This window comes from Dipteris shenzhenensis, chromosome 22, assembly GCF_047967505.1.
Source record: "Dipteris shenzhenensis isolate YYH24624 ecotype China chromosome 22, Dip_SZ_1.0, whole genome shotgun sequence".
Classification (NCBI taxonomy): domain Eukaryota; kingdom Viridiplantae; phylum Streptophyta; class Polypodiopsida; order Gleicheniales; family Dipteridaceae; genus Dipteris; species Dipteris shenzhenensis.
In genome coordinates, this window is record NC_141617.1 from 14,007,080 (window position 1) to 14,029,770 (window position 22,691).

Sequence of the window (22,691 nt, forward strand, 5' to 3'; positions counted from 1 at the left end):
TTGAGTTTTTGCTCCACCAATTTCTCTATTTCTTCCAATTTGGAGGTCTTTTTCGACTTTGACTTCTCTTTCTTCTCTCTTACCTTCTCCTTTTTTGTTTTCTTTTCTACCTTCTTCTTCTTCTTTTGTTTCTTTTTATTTTCATCATCGTCCAAATCATTGTTGGAATCATCACTGTTTGTGGCAGATTTGGAATTAGAGTCACTTTTCAAATCATTCGGATTGCTATCGGAATCTTCTTCAAAATTCGTGCTTGTCTTCTTCTTTTTCTTTGTTGTACCGATTCGTCTTTCCACGCATTTGACTGCCTCGATGAGAGTGTTAAATCCATTCTGACCCACTGGAACAGCCATGGCACCAACTACACTTCTAATTTCTGGCTGCTGTTGTAGTCCCTTGCAAAAATATTTCACCATAATTTTTGGCATTTGTCTTTCGGTGGGGTCAAGTCTTGCATTCAAATTGAGAAATTGCTGAGCATAATCCTCCACTAATAGCTTTTTCTTTTTCAATTCCCTCAACTTTTTTCGAACATCACTTGGAGTCTTCTCCTTTCTGAATCTTCCCAGAAATGACGTCCTCGATTCATCGTATGTTGTAAAATTTGCCACTCCATACGGGGTGAACCATCTCATTGCTTTACTCTCGCAAGTGTTCTAGTGAACTGTTGGGGCTTTTCTTAGTCTCCGAACAAAGTGTTGAAGCCACTTGCCTGCCATCGTGTCTCAAATTGAGCCACGTGACTGTCTGGATCTTCCTTCTCTTTTCCCCAGAATTTCAAAAACTTACATTTCAAACTGGTGTGCCATTGGTGGCATCGGTGGTTGTGGGAGTCTTGGTGGACTTTCTGGTGCTCCTTCATTTAGTTCTTCACCCTCCTCTCATGGGCTATTTGGCAGTGTGTAATATCCACGGTTGTTGATTTCTAAATCCATCTCTTTGTCTGTGTCTTGTTCCTCATCACTTCGTACAGCTCCTGGATTTGATCCATCTCGCTCCGGCTCTATGTTCATGTCTTTTTCTTCGTCTGGGTTTGGATGAAATTCTTTATTAGTTTCTTTTGCGCTTTCATCCTCACTCGTTGCTCCTTGGAGGTCTTCTAGAGCAATGGAGTCAGAATCCTCATGTTCTGGGAGGTAAGGTGCGTGGTATGCCCTCAATGTTCATTTCGCTTTGTTTGAACACATTGAAAGGAATGCAATGGTTAGTCCTCGAATATAACTCATCCATACCCAACGCCACAACAATCTCTAAATGAATATTAAATTGTTCTTCTGGACGCTTTGCTTGGTCGTCCTCCCTGAATGCCATTTGGACTCGGTTCTCCCCCCTTAGTGGGATTTCAAGGTCAATTTCACCACTAATGATTTTTGATTCCTTGTTTTGCTGTTGTGTTCACTCTCTTTGGAGTTGAACTTGTAGACGTGTTCTTTGTGATATGGGGTCTTTGTCATTTCTTTTCTTTGATATTCATTATCTGGCATGTGTTGTGCCATGCCCACATTTGTTTTTCATTTATTAGGTTTCTGAAACAATTCTGAAACCATACTTGTTCTGTTGATTATCAAAAAGGTAAAAACTTGCTTCTTTATGGATTTTTAGATTTTTAGGAAAACTTTCTTCGCATTTGCGCCCATCTTTCTTACTTCAGTTTTTCAAATCTCCATCAAATGACAAATTTGTAGAAGATCTACATCAGAAACTTATTCACTCTCTCCACTTGTCCGTTCCCTTATGGGTGACATCTGGTCTTCGGTGTCTCCTTCTTGATTGTATTCATATCTTTCTCCATGTGTTCCCTAAGCCTTCAATTGAATCACAGCATTAGTCTTAATCTCTACAGATGTGATCATTGGATGCTCATGAGATCGCACAACATTCCCTTCTTCCATTGCTATAGTGTAGGGTTGGCATTCATCCATTCCTTTGGTCATCGAACTTGATTGAGTTTTTGATCCCACAGGATCGCCAGTGTTAACGGGGTTTACTACTCCACATTTAGTTTAGATGGAATGGACTGTAAGGTAAAGGATTAACGTGTCTACATGGATCAACCATCTTAATGGGAAGCATTATGAATCCAAACATAATAGGAAAAACTCTCCCTCCCTCATTGTAATTTGAAAGTTCAGAAAAACAGGTAATCAAAGGTGATCCAACAAACAGGTAAATACAAGAAGACAGTCATTCTGATTTCATTCACTTTTGTTGAACACATTCATTCCAATCCATCTCTCTTCCCATTTTTCAGTTTCATGGAAGCTGGAAATCACCCACACACCCGCACCCACATTGCAAATGGACCTTGGGTCGATTTGAGGAGTGATGATAGTATTGGGTGTTGAATTCAATGTCTAGGCTTTGCAAATCGACCTTAGGTCAATTTAAGGTGGGTCAATGGAGTAGGAATGGTCTTTCCATAGACAATTTGGAATGGAGATTTGCATGTAGCAGAGTGCTTAGTGTTGTTGTAGGTAAATTTTAATATGTGTATAAATTTGTCCCAGTTGCCTGGCTGACCAGACACGTAAGCACGTAACATGTCACAAATAGTATTTTGTGTGACCTCGGTTGGCCATTAGTCTCGGGATGAAAAGCAGTGGAAAAATCTAACTTCGTATCAAGATTGTCAAAGAGTGCAGTCCAGAAGTTACTACAAATTTTACTATCTTGGTCTGACACGATTACTTTTGGAAGGCCATGGTGTATAAAGATGTGCTTGATGAACAAATGAGCAGCCTGAACTACAGTCAAGGTCTTCTTACAAGGAATAAAGTAAGCCTGCTTGCTAAATCTATCAATGATAGTCCAAATTATATCAAAACCTAAGCTAGTTGTAGGAAATCCAGTAATAAAGTCCATAGAAATGTGCTCCCATGGGCCATCAAGAATTGGTAAAGGCATAAGTAAACCTTGATATTTGCCCTTGTAGCTCTTTACTTTTTGACAAATAAGACATTGTGCAACAAAAGTTGCAACATCAACTTTAAGCTTAGGCGAGAAAAAATCTTAAATTACAATATGATACGTAGCAGCAACGCCTCTATGTCCCATGTAGGGTGGCTAATGTACCTCCTCTAGTACCAAGCGTCGAAATGGTGCAGTGACACACAAGTGCTTTTTGTAGAATATATAGTCATTATGAATGGAATACGAGGCCATAGGGGTGCTATTAGCTTGCTTAATCTTATGCCAAATTTCTGAAAAGTCTCAATCAATAGGATAGTCTGCCTTCATAGGATTGAAAGGGTCTCCCTCGATGACTGAGATATTATTTATGCTAGGTCGATGGCTCAGTGCATCAGCAACTACATTGTCTTTGCTTGGTTGATATTGGATCATCGGTTTAAAGCTATCAATAAAGGCAGCCCATTTAATGTGCCGATCCGAGATCACTAGCTAAGTAAGGAGATGTCTAAGACTCTGGTGATCAATCTTAATGAGTAACTCGGAACCCATAAGATAGTGTCTCCAGAGTTTAAGGGCATGCACCACAGCGGCTAATTCTTTATCATACATGGAATAGTTTAGCTCTGTTGGTTTTAATTTATGTGGCTCGAATGCAATTGGATGGTTATCTTGCATCAGCATAGCCCCAAAACCCTGTCCACTAGCATCACTAACCATGACAAAGAAGGGTCTCGTAAAGTCCGGCATGGTCAAAACTGGTGTGTGCGTCATTGCACCCTTAAGTCATTGAAAAGCTAAAGTGTGCTGCTCACCCCAAGAGGAAGCACGAGTTTTACACAGTATTTCGGTCAATGGATGTGCCTTATGTGCAAAATTTCTAACAAATCTGTGATAGAAACTACATAGACCTAGAAAAGATCGTAACTCATGGATATCTTTAGGCTGTGGCTAGTTTACTATCACTTCTACCTTCTTGGGATCTACTCGAATGCCTTCAGCTGAAACAATGTGTCCAAGATATTCAATTTCAGGCTCGAAAAAAGAACTTTCCTCCAGGTTGGCATATGGTTGGTTCTCACATAAGAGAGAGAAAACAAGATCCAAGTGTTTCTCATGTTCCTCTCAACTCTTGCTATAAATCATGATATCATCAAAGAAAACTACCACAAAGTCTTGATAGGGTAGGAAGATATGATTCATCATCCGACTAAATGTGGAAGGTGCATTGGTCAATCCAAAAGGCATAACAAGAAATTCATAATGACCAGTTTGGGTTCTAAAAGTAGTCTTGAAAATATCGGGCTCGATCACTCTCACTTGATGATATCCTGACTTAAGATCGATCTTGCTAAAGATTGTGGATTCTTTCAACTTGTTGAGTAGATCATCAACTCTCGGAATGGGGTATCGATTTTTCACTGTGATTTTATTTAAGGCACAATAATCGATGCACATTCAGAAAGTTCCATTTTTCTTCTTGACAAGGAGAATGGGTGCCCCAAATGGTGAGCTACTAGGCCTCTAGCCAAAAGATCTTCTATTTGGAATTGAATCTCTTGTTGCTTAGTAGGATTGTGTCTCTATGGTGATTTACACGATGGTGCGCTACTTGGAATAAGGTCAATCTTATGATCCTTGGGTCTAGATTGAGGTAGGCCAGGGGGTAAGTCTTCCATAAAGCAATCGTCATAGGTAGCTAGAAAAGGATCCAAAGGCTCTTGCTTAGTTTTCTTAGTCTCAGGACTAGCCTCAATCTTATTGACCATAACCAGATATGTCTTCTCACATTTGCGCAAAGCTCTTTTAGCTTGGGTATGTGACAATATAGGCCAAGAGGGAAGATTCTTGTCGCATTCTAGAGTTATAGTCTCAGTGCCTTGAGTCACAGTAATGGTGTGTTCAAGATAATCAGGTTTGGCATTATGATTGGCACGCCAAGGCATCCCTAGAATGAGATCTTGCTCATGCAAAGGAGTGACTAAGAAATCACAGCTCTCAACTAATGGCCCTAAAGTCACCTCAAGATCCTTAACCATTTGCAAACAATTATAATTCAATCCTTGAAAATCTGATTTGACTTTATATTTTGTTTTGATGGTTGCGAACCCTAACTTTTCAACTAAACGTTGCAAAATGAAATCATGGGTGCTTCCATCATCAAATAAGACACTATGTTCTTTTTTGTGCAATAGTGTAGTCATATGTAACAAAGAAGTACGAAAATAAGATGCACTTTTACCTAAATAACACTTACCTAAAGGGGTGTAGTCGGCATCTTCAGTGTCGTTGTCCTCATCCTCGACCTCTTGCTTGAAAGATTTATCATGGGATCCATCATCAATGTAGTTGATCCGTGCGGAGTTGTTGCGCTGACTATTACCATTGGTACGTCCATTGGTTCTCCCTCCATTGCCTCCGTTGTTATTGGTAGCATTCTTTGCTTGGGTACTTGTCTTGTGTGTAGCAAGTGGATTCTTTGGACATTCATAAGAGTAGTGTCCCTTCTCTTTGCATTCGTAACATGTGACAAGTTCTTTGGTTCTTCGATTAATGCGTGACTTAGCAAGTTTCCAATTAGACTTACCATCATATCTACCAACTTTACCTCTTACACCCTCCTACTTGAAGTATGAAGTATGCTTCTTTGCTCGAGGGGTGCGAGTAGCAAAGCTTCTTCCCTGCTTTCTTTCTAACTCTAATGCCAAATCCATAGCATCAGAAGCTGTAGATGGTCGAAGCATACGTACATCAGCATGAATAGTAGGGCATAAACCCTCAACAAAGGTACGACATTGCTCCTTTCGGGACACTTTCTCAATAGTTTGCAATTGAAGTAGAGAGGAAAGATATTTCTTGGTGTATGCGTCCACACTCTCATTATCCAACTACCTCAATCTTTGCCATTTCCTGTGAGTATCCTCTTCAAACTGTGTAGGTAAGAAGCACTTCTTGATTTTATCTTTGAATGCTTCCCATGTCTTTGGAACATGAGTGCTTTCGACAACCACACTCCACCATAATTGTGCACTACTTGTTATGTGACTTGCAGCAAGTTTTACCTTCTCAATCTCTTTGTACCGTTCTCCCAAAAAGTATTGATTGAAAGAACTAATCCACGCAAGTAAAGCTGGTCCATCTCTTTTACCATCATATTTTGGAAAAGAAAAAGTTTTGCGATTAATCTTACCAGACTTCTTCTTATCACGAAGCTTGAGTGCTTTCAAGATGGCCTTTCCCATGTTGTCTTCATCACTGGACTCATGTGAAGGAGTAGTGTCATGATGTCGTCGTAGTGAAGTCTTCACATGTCATTTCTTCTTCCTTTGATGTCTCGTCTTACTTCTTCCATGCTCACTATCACTGGTGTCTGATGATTTGCTTCTTTCACTTTTTTCATCATCTCTGTCCTTCATATGCTTCTTTGTGACTTCAGTCATCTCTTTTAACACTCGATTTACGCGTTCTTCATTGGCTTTATGCATGTCGCACATGTGCATGTACTCAAGTTCCTGCTCAAGGTCCCGTGCATGATGTTTCCATGCATCCAAGGAATCTGATGCATGCATAGGTTCCTCGTTCTCAATCGATATAGGTGGCTTCCAAGTTGTCATCACTTGGCGTAGAGCATCTTCAATTTCTTGACGTTGTTGCTTCTCATGCTGATAGCGTTCTCGCCATTCTTCCTCAGTAAGTATCATCGGTGTTGAACTTCTTCTTGACCGATGGTGATCGTTTTCCACATCCTCATCATAATGTAGATCTTTAGGATAACCTATCTCTGATGGAATACGCCTTCCAGACATAGTTAAGTATGTGCACGGTGCAAGGAAGAAATCACTATGAAAGGAAATACACACAAACACAAGACTTATCTCAATTCAGTTTCCAAGCTTTGAAAGTAGCTATTTGTCGAGTAGTATCTCTATGGGCTCTCGAACTCACATGATTCCAACAATGAATCCACGTTGCAAGGTACAAAGCAAAGATCGTGTTTGATAGCACTTGTAGACTGCCTCCTGCTCTTGTGAACACTTGCTTTTGAGATTCTCCTTTTCCAAAATCCGTTGGGTTGCTCCCTTGTTTGCACTTTTGCCTTGAAGGATATCTTTATGACTAGGAACTTCAAAGAATAGAGAAACAAAGTGACTTGATCTAGTGGATAGTCATCAATTGTTAAGCGGACTTGAGCTAGAACAGTACCGGGATGGGGGACCTCTCGGGAAGTTTTAAGAGCAATCCCAAGGCTTCCTTGCGCGCAGCCAACGGTGCCTTCGGTGCCAGGTATGCCAAGGACTATGCCTTGGTTGCTGCCTTTGTCGTGCGCTTGGAGGAGCTAGGGCACAGGTGTGCGTTCACAAGCTTCGACCTGCTGTGTCTGCATACGGCCGACTTCTTTTGCTGCAATTTTTTTTCTTCGCCCCACATTTTCCTGCCTCTGATCCATTCTGCACTGTTTGCTTCTGCTGCTTTGAACTTCATTGCGCTCTTGTACACACGGTGTCCGCGATCTGATGTGTGCTGCAATTTCTTGTTCGAGGACGCGGGGTGCATGTGCTTCCCATGCTATGGATGATGAAACCTTGGCTCTGATACCACTACGACAGGAAACGCTTGTAGAACCCGCAAATCCTTGAAAAACACAGCAACACTCTTTGAAAATACACACAAACTCTCAAAACTCACAAATGGAAGAGACAGAACAAGCATGATGGGTACAATCTCCTCCCATAGGAGTGGTGCTCTCCTTCCACCTCCTATGTATTTATGTATATTCCTCCAAAAAGTTTTCGAGCAAAGATCATACAAAAGCCTCTGTGATTTCCTCCATGCACCCTTTTACAAAAAACCCATCCACCTTCTAGAAAAGCTGGCTTTTTCTAACTTTAGTTTAATCACTTAGCCAAGCCACTAATATTCCAAAATTCAATTATGTACATAAGCTTTTGTAATATCAGAAATTAGGCATAAGCCTTATTCACCACTGGAGTTGCACCTATGCGCCCAAAATATGGTAGATCATGCTTGCCAGATGCCATCGCCCGATCAATTACTCTTCCCCTAGATTCACACAATCAATAGGAATGAAATATTTCAAGCATAAGATAACCTTGGAATTATTCACCACAATCAATCAACCTTTTAGTATTATAGCAACACAAAATCAATAAATCACAGATGAATGGTGCACACATGCAACACATACCATCTCATGGTGCACCTGATGCTACACATGAATAAAATCATACGGATGGTGCACACATGCTACACATACCATCATCGCATAAGTGGTGCACACAATGCTACACACTCATACAGTCGCAGTCGTATATCCAGCCATGTAGGAGCACACATGCATCACTACGGAACAGCGAGCACACATGCATCAGCTACGCGACAAAAATGCTAGATCTCACTAAACTAAATACTGAAGGATTAAATTAATGGGATAATTCCAATTCTCGTAACAGTATCAATTGTGCATGATCCAACTTCCAAGAGAGCCTTGCATGGGAAAACAATTTTCAAAAATAAGCAAGGAGGGGAAGAAATCAAGGTCATAGATGCAAGTGAATCGGATTATGGGAGAATTCGAATTTTGGAAGAATGTTCAAGTGATAGGGGGATAGGGTAGGACACAAGTAACACACAAATGTGCGCGAGAGAAGTATATTTAGTCAAAATGTTGAATGCAATAGCAAGAGTTGCCAAATTTTAGAAAAATTCGATGGTTGTGTTTTGCCACCTCCAACGGTACACGTTAGCAACTTATGCCCCCTAAACGAGTGCAAAGAGTTCCAAAATGGCTGGAAAATGCAAAAAGCAAAATGACTCGCTAGCGGGTTTGATGCTGTGGATTAAGCACCTTTGACGTGCTTATGGGCCTCATTGTAGGGTAGTGACTCTAACAGGAACCAATGCAAATGATAAATAATGTGGGATTTATTCAAAGAGCATTGCACATGTATGGATTTAGTTTTTTTCTAGTGCATCCATTTATGGGTGAACAAAGCTACAAATGTCACCACATATCAAAGTTTTAAGACCATTTCATAACCTCGATGTAAAAGGTCCAAGCATTGGGCTATGTGTACATGGCTTGGTGGACTATAGAACACAATTTTGGGAAGGAACATTGTCAAAGAGATGAGCCTTACAACTTGCATAGATGTACCTTGTTAAGAAAATGTGTATGGAAGACAATGGTGTCAGGCTCACAATAACCATCGGCAACATCCTATATAATCTCAAGGGGAATAGTAAATTAGACACCATCTAGTCAGGGTCCTTTGTGTGGATGACATGAGATGGATTGTAGAGGATGATAAAGGATCTTGTATCATTTCATGGATGAAATAGATCATGTAAGTTTGTATTTGACAAGGACATATTGAAGGATTGACATTGCCAATTTTTCTCAAATGTTGATAGATCATGCAAGTCATATTTGACAAGGACACATTGAAAGATTGGCATCACCAGCCTCTTTATAAGAAGAAGTACATGATAGACACACTTCATAGTATGTTCCTCATGCTTGAGCACTTGAAGCTTGATAAGAAGTGGATATAGAGTGCATGTGGGGAGTGATGACCCACCAATGCAAATCAAAGATTTGAGATACAATGAGAGCAATACTAGCATTCACCCAGTGCATGTATCTTGCGAAAAATGGCATGAGGCCAAGGATGAGTAGAAGAGAGACTTAGAGAAGTGGAACTAGTAGCAATAGGTGGCATATTTATAGGTCTAATAATAAAGATAGGACCTTCTAAGTTCTTACCTTAAGAGCAGCAACAAGGGTTGCTTCATAGCATATTCTGTAAGTATATTGATTACTTATTGTCTTGTCAATTAATGCATTTTGTTTGAAATATACTCTTATTTGTAGCTATTATTTCCCTTCTCTTTTCTCATGGACAACTCTTATTATTGGAGACTTGTGTGGTTGGTCTTATGCTAACCAAGGACTTGTATAAATTTGCTTATAAGCATAATGCTCAGGATCTCTTTGAGAATCTTGAGGCAGATGGAGTACATCTAGATTGGTTTGTAATGATAGAGGTAAAGTCTTTGGTCACTCTCATGTAACTAGCTTCTTTCAAGTTATATAATATTAGTGTACTTAATAAATCTTTCCATTCATCTTGCATGTAGACTACCCCATCTAGTAGCTCTAGAGAGGGTGAGGGATCAGAGCTAGTGGAGGTAGTTCCATTAGTAATAAGTCTAGCTAGTTCTCAGATTGTAATTAGTTTCTCTCTTTGGACTAGAGTATGAGTTTGTATATTCTTTTTGGGAGTTATTGTAATTGATCTTTTGGCCTTATACATTCATGCCTCCTAAAAAGAAATTTGGTAATGCATCTCGCATTATATGTTCATGAATATTTGTAATACATTCTGCATCTTGCATTGTATATTCATGCCCCTTTGAGGGTTCTTGCTATACATATTTGACACCCTTTTATGTTGAATGTGTAGATGATCTAGATTAGCTTTGGCCAATCATACACATGGTTGAGAAAGTTATTATCACTCTGATATAGGCCGCCATATAAATATAGGAGCCACACACCCAAGTATAAATTAGGCTCTACTTGATAGATCCATACTAGTGGGTTGATCAAGCTAGCAAATGCAAGCGACACACCTAACTTTGAAGCCCTTTCTCCCCCCCGGCCCCCAGTAGTAGTAGTAGTAGCAGCAGCAGCAGTAGCAGCATCTTATATAGAGTTAGATAATTGCTCATCACAAAAGTTGTGTTTCTTTGTTATCAAACCTCACCTCTTCAAAAGAGGAGAGTACATAGGCTTTACTTTCCCTCTCAAATACAAAGATCCCCTAAAATGAGCATAAAAGTAGTGCAACTAACATCCATCTCTCTCTCTCTGCATTAGTTAGGACTGGGTGATCAGGCCCACAATACAAGCCACACACCTCGCCCTAACTAACATACACAATGTATATATTTGTCAATCAAGAGAGGGTGATTAGGATAGCAATTCACACACCCATCCCCAAGAAACACACACAAAAGAACCTAGAAAATTCGCTGAAAAAAGATAGACACTATCACAAGCAATGATTCAGGGGAATTATGTGGTGGAAGGATGGCAAACCTATCTTTAATAACATTTTACTCAACTTTACTATGTGGAATTTTTCATTTATTGCATGGTAAATAGTTGGACAAGAAGAGTCACATGGAAAAAGCACTAATGCGATTGATTATTTTTACTGTGGAGGCATATACATTTACAACATCTGTTTATTTTAAACACTTTTAGATGATTTTTAACACCTTTATTGTTAAATTAAAAGCATTCTTTAGAAAGCTTTATAGTCACCACACATTTTTTTCTTCTAGATTTTCCTTTCTTTAGCACTCAGATGCTTTTTTCCCCCTTGAAAAAGTCTTCTATTAAGTATGAAAAATACATGCGTGAGCAATCTCACAATGGAAATACATCATGTTGTACATGAGGAAACCCCCCTAAAATAGGGAACGGAAAACTCAAAATGAGCTAGAAAGAAACCAAGGTTGAGGTTGAAAGTGCCACCTCAACCCTACTGTAGTCTCTAAGAAAAAGGGGGAACCCCTCCATTCCCTAAGGAATATAATCCTCCTCGCTGAGGCTGCCTGGGAAGAACCCTGCATGCTAGCCCAATTGGCCATTAGTGTGTGAACGGTGTTAGCCCAAATACTGGGGCCAGGGTGTGTGAGGGATGGACTTGAGATCCGTCTAAGGCCTGTGTGCATCTGGCCCTCCAAATCTGCCAAGTAGTGATGTTATAATGTTTGACCTTATGCATATCCATTATTTTGGTTCTCAATATTTTTTACTCAATAAGATGTCTTGTGGGATTTTTGAATATATTATTATTTCCCAAAACATCCAAAATATGGTACTCTATTAAGTATAGTATTGTTGAAAGTGTCTACTATAACTTTTCCTTGTTTTTAGGACTTCCTTGAAACGATGTTGCAAGCATAACAAAAGCAGTGGCCATCAATTGTGTCAAACTTGCAATTCTTTTGCCTATAGTTGAATTTCCACTCACTATATTTCTAATCAAACCCATAATAGTCCAAAAACCTGAGTTCAAATACAATCCCGAGAATCAAAATAGTATAGTTGGCACGTTTATGAAGAGGCCTTGATTCGCGCTCAGAAACTATCCTCTTGTCTAGATTTTTCATGTTAGTAAGGTGGCACAGTTGTAAGGAGATCCATTGGAGAGGATCTTTCTACCTAGTCACTGAGGCTTGTTCATTACATGCTTGCTAGGCATAACCAAGAATGGAGTTTCGAGAACAATTTTGCAAATCAACACACAAGGCTCTAGAGCAGCCAATAGAGTGCTATGGCAACAAAGTACTACATACGTAAGCATGAAGGTCATTCAAGTTGCACAGGCAATGGAGCAGGGAAGAATGACAATAGAAATGAGTGTTGAATCCAATGAGCACAAGCAAGGCCAAACACCTAGGGATGACTTTTGTGCTCGGTTTTGTGTTACACCTAGTGATGTATTTTGTGTTATACGTAGGGGGGGCGGGGGGTGCTACAGATATCCTTGGGATATGCTTGCCCACCTCGTAAGGCTCACGAGGGTGGGCAAGCATATCCCAAGGGTAAGGCTCATGAGGGTGTGCAAGCATATCCCAAGGCCCCCTTCCCCCCCTCCCCCGAGGCCAACTAGGCTAAGGGGCTTAGCACATGGGAAGAAATAGGATGGGAATGGGAAAAGGTGGTCCCAAGTGATCCCATGCATATTTCAATCCTATTCCTATCCCACCACGTGCTAACAAAAAAAGAACTAGGGATGGGTTTAGGAGGAAGAGGACACATGGCATCATTTCATGTGTTTAGGAGGTGGGGACCATGTGGGGACAAGGACACATGTCATCCTTCTATGTTTTTGAATCCCCAAAAAAGGGGAACTCATTCTGTTCGCCAGGGTCTGAAGGCCATGCATGGTCCAGGATGGGAGAAAAAGTGGCTACTCCCATTCTAAATCCATCCTAGACCACTTGGTTTAGGATGGGAGTAATGATGACAAAAGGATTCCTATCCTAAACCCATGCTAGCCCCATCCATGTGCCTTAGGCCTTAACTACTTGTGGCCTAAGCTGAATGCCGCAGAGGAGTTTCTTGAAGGGATCAAATGCGAGCAGCTAATCACCTTCATCAAACGGGGCGGATGTTGATGGTTAGTTCACAAGGGTCGACACTACCTGGCCAGCTTTCCGTGGACACTGGAGTGAGTTGAATGCGTCTCCCCCGTTAGAACATCACAAAACGACAAGCATCCTCCAAAAAGGCGATATGGCTACCGCCACGTGTCCGGTGGCGAACGCCCAAACCGCCTCGGCTATCGAGTGTCACGTGACTCCAAATGAAGCTATAGTCACGTGACTCGTTCATTTCATCTTACAATTCAGGTCATATTTCACGTTCTCAGGCATTGCACTGCGTGTGTAGAGTGCACAGCTCTCTCAGAATGAGTCCCTCCGGATTCACCCCTCCTGCACCTTCATATTCGCGGCCAAAGGTTTTGATCGCGACGCTGATGATTGTTTCAACGAGGTCTTGGAGATATAGTCCTCTGGGACTCGATGCACCTCAGCTTCCAACCGGTTTTCAACGGCATCAAGCAGTGCAGGATCCTTCATGTGGCGCTTTTCTAGATGCTCCAAGACGTTCGCTTTCAGGTTTGCTATGTCGTTTTCCTTTTGGTCATACATTAAGTCTAGAGCACTTTGATGTCGTTTTTGATTGTATTCCCGTTTGCAGATAGCCAGCGAAGGTTGTGCGCAGAGCCCTTATGGAAGGTTCTCATGGATCCCTGTCAGTTGTGGGACAAGAGAAAGACAAAGGTATGTATGTAACCAGTTTTGTAGCTGTAGAGATTTCTGCTTAAGTTGTTAGTGTTAATTATAGGTCTCTCAAGTCAAATGAACGACTCCAGATTTCAGGCATAAACCTTCGCTACTGTTACAAATCCAGGTTGCGTTAAAGACATACTCGAGAAAAGGGAGGCCCAGAAAGAGGCAAGCCAGGAAATCAAGAGGGACAGTTGGAATGGAAAGCAAGAAAAGGACCACTCAAACTCTGGAGGCCCTGGCTTGGCAGAGGAGTTAACACGGTCCAGCCACATTTGCAAGGTCAGATCTGGAGGGCAAGTGAATGCGCAGCAACAGCAGAGGCTTGAGGATGAGGAGCTTAGGGGAGATCCTCACTGTTTTGGACCGGGCTGAGTGGTCTCCAGTTGAGAACTTTGCCTACATCTTACAGACATGCAGGAAGGAAAAAAATCTAGAGTATGCCAAGCGTGTGCATGCACACATGTGCAATTGTGGGCTGGAAGTTGATAGAGCATTTGGAAACTACATTGTACCAATGTTCGTGGATTGTGGAAGTCTTTCAGACGCTCAGCAGGCTTTCAAGCGATTGATTCATAGGAATGAGCATTCATGGACGTCTCTCATATCAGGGTACATCCAATGTGGGCAAATGCAGCATGCTTTTGATTTGTACGAGAGAATGCAAGCTGATAGTGTCCATCCTAGCAGATATACGTGTCTTGCCATAGTAAAAGCTTGTGCTAGGATGAAAGACATAGAAAGGGGCTGCGAGATTCATCTTGAGATTACAGGAAAGGAATATGACAAAGATATTTTTGTTGGCAGTGCTTTGGTTGACATGTATGCCAAATGCGGCTCACTTATAGAGGCATGCAAAGTCTTTGACGGGCTTCCACTTCGACATGTTGTGTCATGGACGGCACTAATAGCAGGATATGCTGAACATGGACTTGGTGAGGAAGCTTTGAAATGTTTTGAAGGGATGCAACTTGAAGGGGTCTCTCCAAATGCTGTCACATTTGTTTGTGTCTTGAAAGCCTGTGGCAGCATCGGAGCCATCGACAAGGGCCGACAGATACATGCTGAGATCACGCAAAAGGGATTTGAAAGGGAACTTTTTGTCAGTAACTGTTTGGTTGATATGTATGCCAAATGTGGCTTACTTTCAGAGGCAAAGGAAGTCATTGACAAGCTGCCACGTCGAGATGATGTGTCCTGGGGTGCACTCGTTGCAGGGTACACCAAACATGGATCTGGCCAGGAAGTGCTGAAATGTTTCGAACAGATGCAACAAGAGGGTGTTTTTCCCAACACTATTACGTTAGTTTGTGTCTTGAAAGCTTGTAGCAGCATGGGTGCTATAAGGAAAGGACAACAAATACATAGTGAGATTGTGCAAAAAGGATTTGAAAGAGATCCTTTTGTTGGCAACACTCTAATTGATATGTACGCAAAATGTGGTTCACTTTCAGAGGCATGGGAGATCTTTGAAAAGTTGCCAGATCGAGATGTTGTGTCATGGACCGCACTAATTGCAGGATATGCTGAGCATGGACCCAGTCAGGAAGCGCTGAAATGTTATGAAGACATGCAGTTAGAAGACATCTCTCCAAATCCTGTCACGTTTGTTTGCCTCTTGAAAGCTTGTGGCAGCATAGCAGCCATAGCCAAGGGCCAAAAGTTACATGCAGAAATTGCACAGAAGGGTTTTGAAAGAAATCTTTTTGTCGGCAACACTTTGGTTGATATGTATGCAAAATGTGGTGCACTTTCAGAGGCACAGGAAGTCTTTGACGGGCTGCCAGTTAGAGATGATGTGTCATGGGCTGCTCTGATTGCAGGATATGCTGAAAATGGACCTGGTCAGGAAGCTTTGAGATGTTTTGAACAAATGCAACTTGATGGTGTCTCTCCGAATGACGTCATGTTTGTTTGTGCCTTGAAAGCTTGTGGCGCCATAGGAGGCATAGAGAAGGGCCGAGACATACATGCAGAGATCTTACAAAAGGGTTTCGAACTAGATTTTCAGGTGGGCAACACTTTGGTTGACATGTATGCCAGATGTGTCTCACTTTCAGAGGCACAGGAGGTCTTTGAAAAGCTGCCAATTCGAGACGTTGTTGCATGGACAGCACTAATAAAAGGATATGCTGAACATGGGCCTGCTAAGGAAGCAGTGATATGTTTTGAACAGATGCAATCAGATGGTGTCTCTCCTAATGAGGTCACATATGTTTGTGTTTTGAAAGCTTGTGGTAACGTAGGAGCCACAGGCAAGGGCCGAGAAATACATTCTGAGATTGCACAGAAGGGATTTGAAAGAGATCTCTTTGTTGGTAGCGCATTGGTTGACATGTATGCCAAATGTGGATCACTTTTAGAGGCACAAGAAATCTTTGACAAACTGCCAGCTCGACACATAGTATCATGGACCATTCTGATTGCAGGATATACTGAACATGGGCCAGGTCAAAAAGCACTGGAATGTTTTGAACAGATGCAGCTGGAGGGTCTCTCTCCCAATGCTGTCACATTTGTATGTGCGTTGAAAGCTTGTGGCAGCATAGGAGCCATATGTAAGGGCCAAGAAATACATGCTGAGATTGCAAAAAAGGGATTAGAAAGGGATCTTTTTGTCGGTGGCACTTTGGTTGACATGTATGCCAAATGTGGCTTACTTTCAGAGGCACAAGGAGTCTTTAACAAGCTGCCTGTGCGAGATGATGTCTTGTGTGCTGCGCTAATTGCAGGGTATGCTGATCATGGACCTTGTCAGGAAGCACTGAAATGCTTTGAACAGATGAAACTTGATGGCATCTCTCCGAGTGATGTCACATTTGTTTGTGCCTTGAAAGCTTGTGGCAGCATAGGGGCCATATATAAGGGGCGAGAAATGCATACACAGATCACTCAAAACGGATTTGAAAGAGATCTTATTGTTGGCAATGCTTTGGTTGACATGTATGCCAAATGTGGCTCACTTTTAGAGGCGAAAGGAGTTTTGGACAAGCTGCCAGTTCGAGATGTTGCATCGTGGAATGCACTGATAAAAGGATATGGGAACCATGAGGCTAGCATGTCTGTACAATGCTTTGAGGATATGCAAGAACAGGGTGTGGAGCCCGATGCTATTACATTCACATGTCTTCTTGCTGCATGCAGTCATACTAATCTGGTATCTAAGGGCCAGGAATATTTCAAGGTGATGAGAGAACGATTCAGCATTGCACCAACAATAGATCACTATACTTGCATGGTAGATCTTTTTGCACGATCAGGACTTTTGTGTGAAGCAGAGAAATTTCTTGAAACCATGGGGTGTCCCCCATCTGAAGAAACATGGACAGCTTTGCTCAGTGCCTGCAAATTTTACGGGGAAGCAGAAGTGGGGCTGAGATGCTTTCAGCAGCTTGTTCACATGAATTCAGAATCTTCCGTTTCATACGTGCTCATGGCAAACATCTATGCAAGTTTTGGTAGGTGGGATGATGCATGTAGAATAGAAGAACTGAGGAAACATGCAGAGGCAAGGATAAAGCCCGCAAGTGCTCTAATAGAAGTAAATAACAATGTGCATGAGTTTGTAGTGGGTGACAACCATAATAGGGAAATTTCATCAATGATACAAAGCTTGAGTTCGCGAGTGAAAGGGACAGGGCATGTACCAAATCTAGATTTGATTTTGAGGTGCAGTATTGGTGAGGATAAGAAAGCTGCAGTATATGGGCATGCAGAAAAAATGACATAGATTTGGGCTTCTTTGAGTGTGCCTCTAAATTGGAGGACGAGCAATAATTTTCACAATGCAGCAAGATCACATGCAATATGGCGATCATTGAGTGAGTTATCTACTGTATCCAACAATTTAGTAGAGTTGTATTCGTGTGGAGATATGTTGTGATCTGTTCTTATGGGATGCATTTCAATGAATGAGGTGTTGCATTGAAACAAGGATTAAACTAGCAAGTATGTAGTTTAGTACAATGGGTCAGAGTTGCTGAAGCACGCTGTAAAGGAACAAGTGGGAAAAGAAGAATAAAGAGAAGGAACAGTGATCGAAATTTGCATTCCTTGGCAATGCTCACTTTTTCAAACAGGAAGTAACAAACATAAGAAACCTTACCTAGGCAACCATGAATGAATGAATAGAGGATAGAGAAAAGGAGTGGGAGAAAAGTCACACCACCATAGTCATTGTGTCACCAGCATCCTCAGCCCCTGGCATGCTGGACTGCCACATTGACTACCTCTTCAGCAGTCAGCCATGCCAGCATACCATGCAGGCTGCCACATCGGCAGACCCTGCATCACAGCCATGTCAACAGATGCAGGGCCATGTCAGCCAGATGCAATCAGCACCATGTCAGCAGTCAGCAGGCAGCTCAGCCAGGTGCAATCAGCACCATGTCAGCAGTCAGCAGGCAGCTCCCCATCAGCAGGTACGGTGCTGCCACGCCAACAGCCATGTGGCAGACTGCCACGTGGCAGTCGGAGGGTTCAGCAAACTTGACCCACGGGTCGGGACAGGCAGGGGTCTGGTCGGTGAAGAACCAGCCCCTTGTCCGCCATTTCTAGGGCCCAAGGGGGCCTCTAAAAGGCAGTCTTCTTGGCCTCACTTTTCATTTTCTATTCAGGCCTTCTCCAGGGCGGTGTACCTTCAGCCAGCATTACAGGATCAGCAGCATGCAGTAGCAGTTCAGGCCAGGTTCAGGGAGCAGCAGATCTGGCCCATCCTTGGCACCTACAAGTTCATCTACAGGCTCCGGTTCAGTCTGGGTTCTAGAAGCAGGAGTGGTCTGCATCAGAGCAGCCCCTTCCTCTATTCCTTCAGTTCTCAGTTTTCCCTCAGCCCAGTTCACTCCGGTACAGCAGCAGACAGGGTCTGTCCCATAGGAGCCCTCAGTTCCAGCTCCTCAATGAGGGTTTCCCCCTCTATACAGTATTGTTCCTTTTCCTTTTGCAGTAAGGGTTTATTCCCTTCATACAGTACTTATTCTTCCTTGTATCAGCCCTATTGGGCAGACAAATATTCAGTTATTTATTCCCTCTTTGGAGGCCCCTTTTATATTCCTCCCTCAGAGTCTCACACTCACTCCACAGTTCTACATGTGTTTGAGTGCATGTTTCATCTCAGTTCAATTATTGTGAGTAGAGAGGGAGTGAGTTAGGTTTCTCCCTGCTACATGGGTATCAAAGGACCTGGAAAGGACTCCATGAGTACTAGTGGCACGTCCAACACCAGTGGGGAGGAAGGGTCCACTTCCCAAGCCTTGCTACCACCGAATCCCACCCCGGCTGCAAAGGCCCCGATGGCAGTTTTTGCTATGATGGCCATGATGTGGACCATGATGCAGATGCAACGATAGCAGTCAAAGAATCTTTTAACCTGCATGCTTCAGCACCATGAGATGCGAGATGATTGTGAGCAAGTCAAGGAGCTTAGAGAGCGCACCACTTGGGAGATGAAGGAAGAACGGGACCGGCATCTTCTCATTTCTCTACTCCGTCCATAGGGAGATGAAGAAAGGGAGTGAGTCTAGCATCCCATCAAAGCTTCATTTCCAAGGAAGCTCAATTTTCTTTGGTATGATGGTAAGCGCGAACCTTTAGTGTTGATTTCGTGGCTCAATCAGTTCGAAAGCTATTTTTCAGTTGTGCCTATGAACGATAGACAGTCGGCCACCTAGCTCAAGCAATGGATATCATCTTCGAGACACGATGGTGGCACAAATATGAAGTTCGACCTAGTTATCAGAACCAAGGCTTGGATCTTGGCTTATATATATTCTGCCTCAACCTTTGATTTCAGCAGTTAGAGGGCAGGAGTTAGGATATCCTAGCAGGACGTAGTACACAACAAGGCCTGAATGTTTTCCTCATGACGAGTATCTCCCCGTCCTTAGAAGGGGTTTGCACATAAGAAAGGTATAGACTTTGATGAGATATTCTATTCCATTGTTAAAATGACTTCATTTAGAACTATTTTGAGTCTTATGGTTATAGAAGACTTGCATCTTGAACAATAGGTAGTGGTATTTGAAGTTTGACAGGTGTATGGCAAAACAAGGCTTTAGTAGATGTCATTCAGACCACTATGTTCATTCTCAGAAACTAGACAATGTCAAATATCTGATTTTGTTATTGTATGTTGATGACATTTTATTGCAAGCTCTAACATGTATGATATAAATATGCTCAAGAGAATAACAAGAGAGTAAAAAACCGCAAGTTGACATTGTTTCAAAGTGAGTACATTGAAAAGATATTAGAAAGGTTTGAAATGCAGAATGCAAAAGCCATTTCTACACCTTTGGCTAATCATTTCAGATAATGCAAGGATATGTGTCCCAAGACATAGGAGGAGATTGACTATATGTCAAGGGTTCCATATGCATCATCAATTGGTAGCTTGATGTATGCAATGGTATGCACAAGGCTAGATATTGCACATGCAATGGCTTTTATGAGCATATTTATAAATAATTTAGGTAAATAACATTGGGTGGCTATAAATTGGATTCTTATATATTTGAGAGGTACGACTTCTCATGCATTATGTTTTAAAGGTTTAAACATTTCTCTATAAGGATATGCTAATTTAAATATGGTAGGTGATAAAGATGGAAGAAGTAGCCCCATCAAATATGTTTTCACTGTAGGTGGAACAAAAGCAAGATGGGTTTCAAAGTTGCAAAACGTTGTTGCACTTTCTACAACAGAAGCAAAATATGTTGTAGTTACAGAGGCTAGTAAAGAGATGATTTAGTTGTGCAGAGATTTATGGAGGAACTTGGAAAGAAGCAAGGAAACTGTAGCTTGTATAGTGATAGCCAGAGTGCTATTCATCTCACAAAGAATTCAGACTTCCATTCAAGAACCAAACATATACAGCTCGTATATCATTTTATCTGATCTATTTTAGAGGATGGACAATTGAACCTGGAAAAGATACACACTAGCCAAAATCCTCCAGATGTATTGACTAAGGTGGTAACCACGGGAGAAGTTGAGCTCTTGCTCAATTTCAAATAGTCTTCAAGAATTAGAAATTTCAAGAATCAGGAATAATCTAAGGAAGGGGTTTAATTAATTCTTCAATCATAGTAAGTCCTTGTTCAATTGAAGAAAAGTGTTTAGCCTTTGGATTGTCCACACATTCCAAAACTCTTTGATCATGAATTCTCTTACAGAGACAAAGGTTATAAGAGTTTCAATCATGGATTTTTTCGGTTCATTCAACTATATGAGGAATGCAGTAAAAGATGCTACCAAATTCATACTAGGGTAGAAGAAATCTAGGTGATTCACCATATACCACATGGCATGGTCTGCCCAGATGAGAGAGCCCCCACATTTGTTTGCTACACAAGCACACCTGAAGAATAGTCATAACCAATATCACCTAAGGGATTTGTAGTTTGAAGCCCTTTCCATGCTGGAGTTAAAGCCCCATGTACCAATAGTAGGACTTTAGAGTTGGAACGTTTCCTTGCATCCTGTGTAGATAGCGCTAATGCACAAGGAATGCTAACGTGTGTGTGTGTGTGTGTGCACGCGCGTGCGTGTGTGTGTGCATGTGTGTGTGTGTACGTGTGCATGTGTGTGTGTATGTAGCTCCACCCTAAAAAGGGACTTGATTGTGTCTTCTATTGCCTCTACCCCCAGATTTTGGTTTTCATAAGGTTGGCACTTTCCCTAGAAAAGGAAGGAGTTTAGCTAATTCTTGAATCATAGTAAGTCCTTGTTCACCATCCATTAAAGAAAAGAGTTTAGCCTTTGGATTGTCCACATATTCCAAAACCCCTTGATCATGAATTGTCTTACAAAGAAAAAGGTTATGTTCATGAGTCAAGTGCTCGAGCCTTACTTGGGAAAGTTCATAAGGGTGTTTTTGGATGATTTTTGCATTTATTCTCGGTGCATAGATCACATGGAGAAGTTAAAGATGGCCTTAGCTAGGATTGATGAAGCAAAAGGGTGTCTAAATCCTTGCAAGTCTCATTTGGCTCAAACAAAAGTAGTCTTGTTGGGGCATATTGTGTCTAAAGAAGGCCTGCAAATGGATCTTGACAAGGTTCAAGCAATCATGGCATTGCCAAGTCTTGAGAGTGTCACTGGTGTTCACAGAATTCTAGGAAAGAGCAATTATTATCAACACTTTTGTGATGATTTCACAGAGATAGTGCATCCCATGAACTTGTTGACAATAAAAGGAGTTTCTTTCCAATGGGGTGTGGAGCAACAAGAGTCTTTTCAGCAACTTAAGGAGGTCATGAGTCAGGGCCTAATATTAAAGCCCCCTGATTGGTCTCAAGACTTTTATGTAAATCCAAGTGTATCTTTGCATTCAATGGTGCTGTATTGCTACAAAAAGGAGAGGCAGGTAGAATGCAACCCATCATTATGCCAGCCGACAGCTTACAGAGGTGGAAACAAGGTATGAAGAAATGGAGCAGCAAGCCCTCTCTTTGATGTTTTCAGTCAGAAAGTTTCGCTCCTATTTATTACCTCGGCCATTTTTCTTCCTTACCTCTCAGTCTGTATTAGCATATCTCGTTCGCAAGCCTAATCTTGGGGGGAGATTTGCAAAATGGTTGTCAGAGCTTCAAGAGTTCTCTTTCTCTTTTGTCATTGAAAATACCACTAGAGCTTCAATCATGGGTTTTGCCAGTCCATCATATGAGGAATGCAGTAAAAGATGCTAACAAACTTCATACTAGGGTAGAAGAAATCTAGGTGATTCACCATATACCAAATGACATGGTCTGCCCAAATGAGAGAGCACCCACATTTTTCTGCTACACAAGCACACTTGAAGAATAGTCGTAACCAGTACCACCAAAGGGATTTGTAGTTTGAAGCCAATTTCCATGGTGGAGTTAAAGCCCCCATGTAAATAAACACTTATTTCA

The 22,691-nt window shown here is 41.7% G+C and overlaps 1 protein-coding gene across 2 annotated transcripts; it reads left to right on the top strand.

The window, feature by feature from the left end:
• Nucleotides 1-13,368: 13,368 nt before the first annotated feature.
• LOC147887776 (pentatricopeptide repeat-containing protein At5g27110-like) lies at nt 13,369-17,707 on the top strand. 2 transcript variants are annotated; one of them, XM_087393503.1, is made up of 3 exons: nt 13,369-13,626; nt 13,709-13,791; nt 13,891-17,707. In XM_087393503.1, the coding sequence occupies exon 3, from the start codon at nt 14,102-14,104 to the stop codon at nt 17,525-17,527; it is 3,426 nt and encodes a 1,141-aa protein (XP_087249629.1). In that variant the 5' UTR covers nt 13,369-13,626; nt 13,709-13,791; nt 13,891-14,101; the 3' UTR covers nt 17,528-17,707. The 2 variants fall into 2 exon arrangements, with proteins under 2 accessions (XP_087249629.1, XP_087249628.1); XM_087393502.1 differs by having other exon boundaries at nt 13,922-17,707.
• Nucleotides 17,708-22,691: the final 4,984 nt, after the last annotated feature.

Bases quoted from the DNA above. Each gene is read 5' to 3' on its own strand.
- LOC147887776 (XM_087393503.1), top strand. From the start codon at position 14,102: ATGCGCAGCAACAGCAGAGGCTTGAGGATGAGGAGCTTAGGGGAGATC.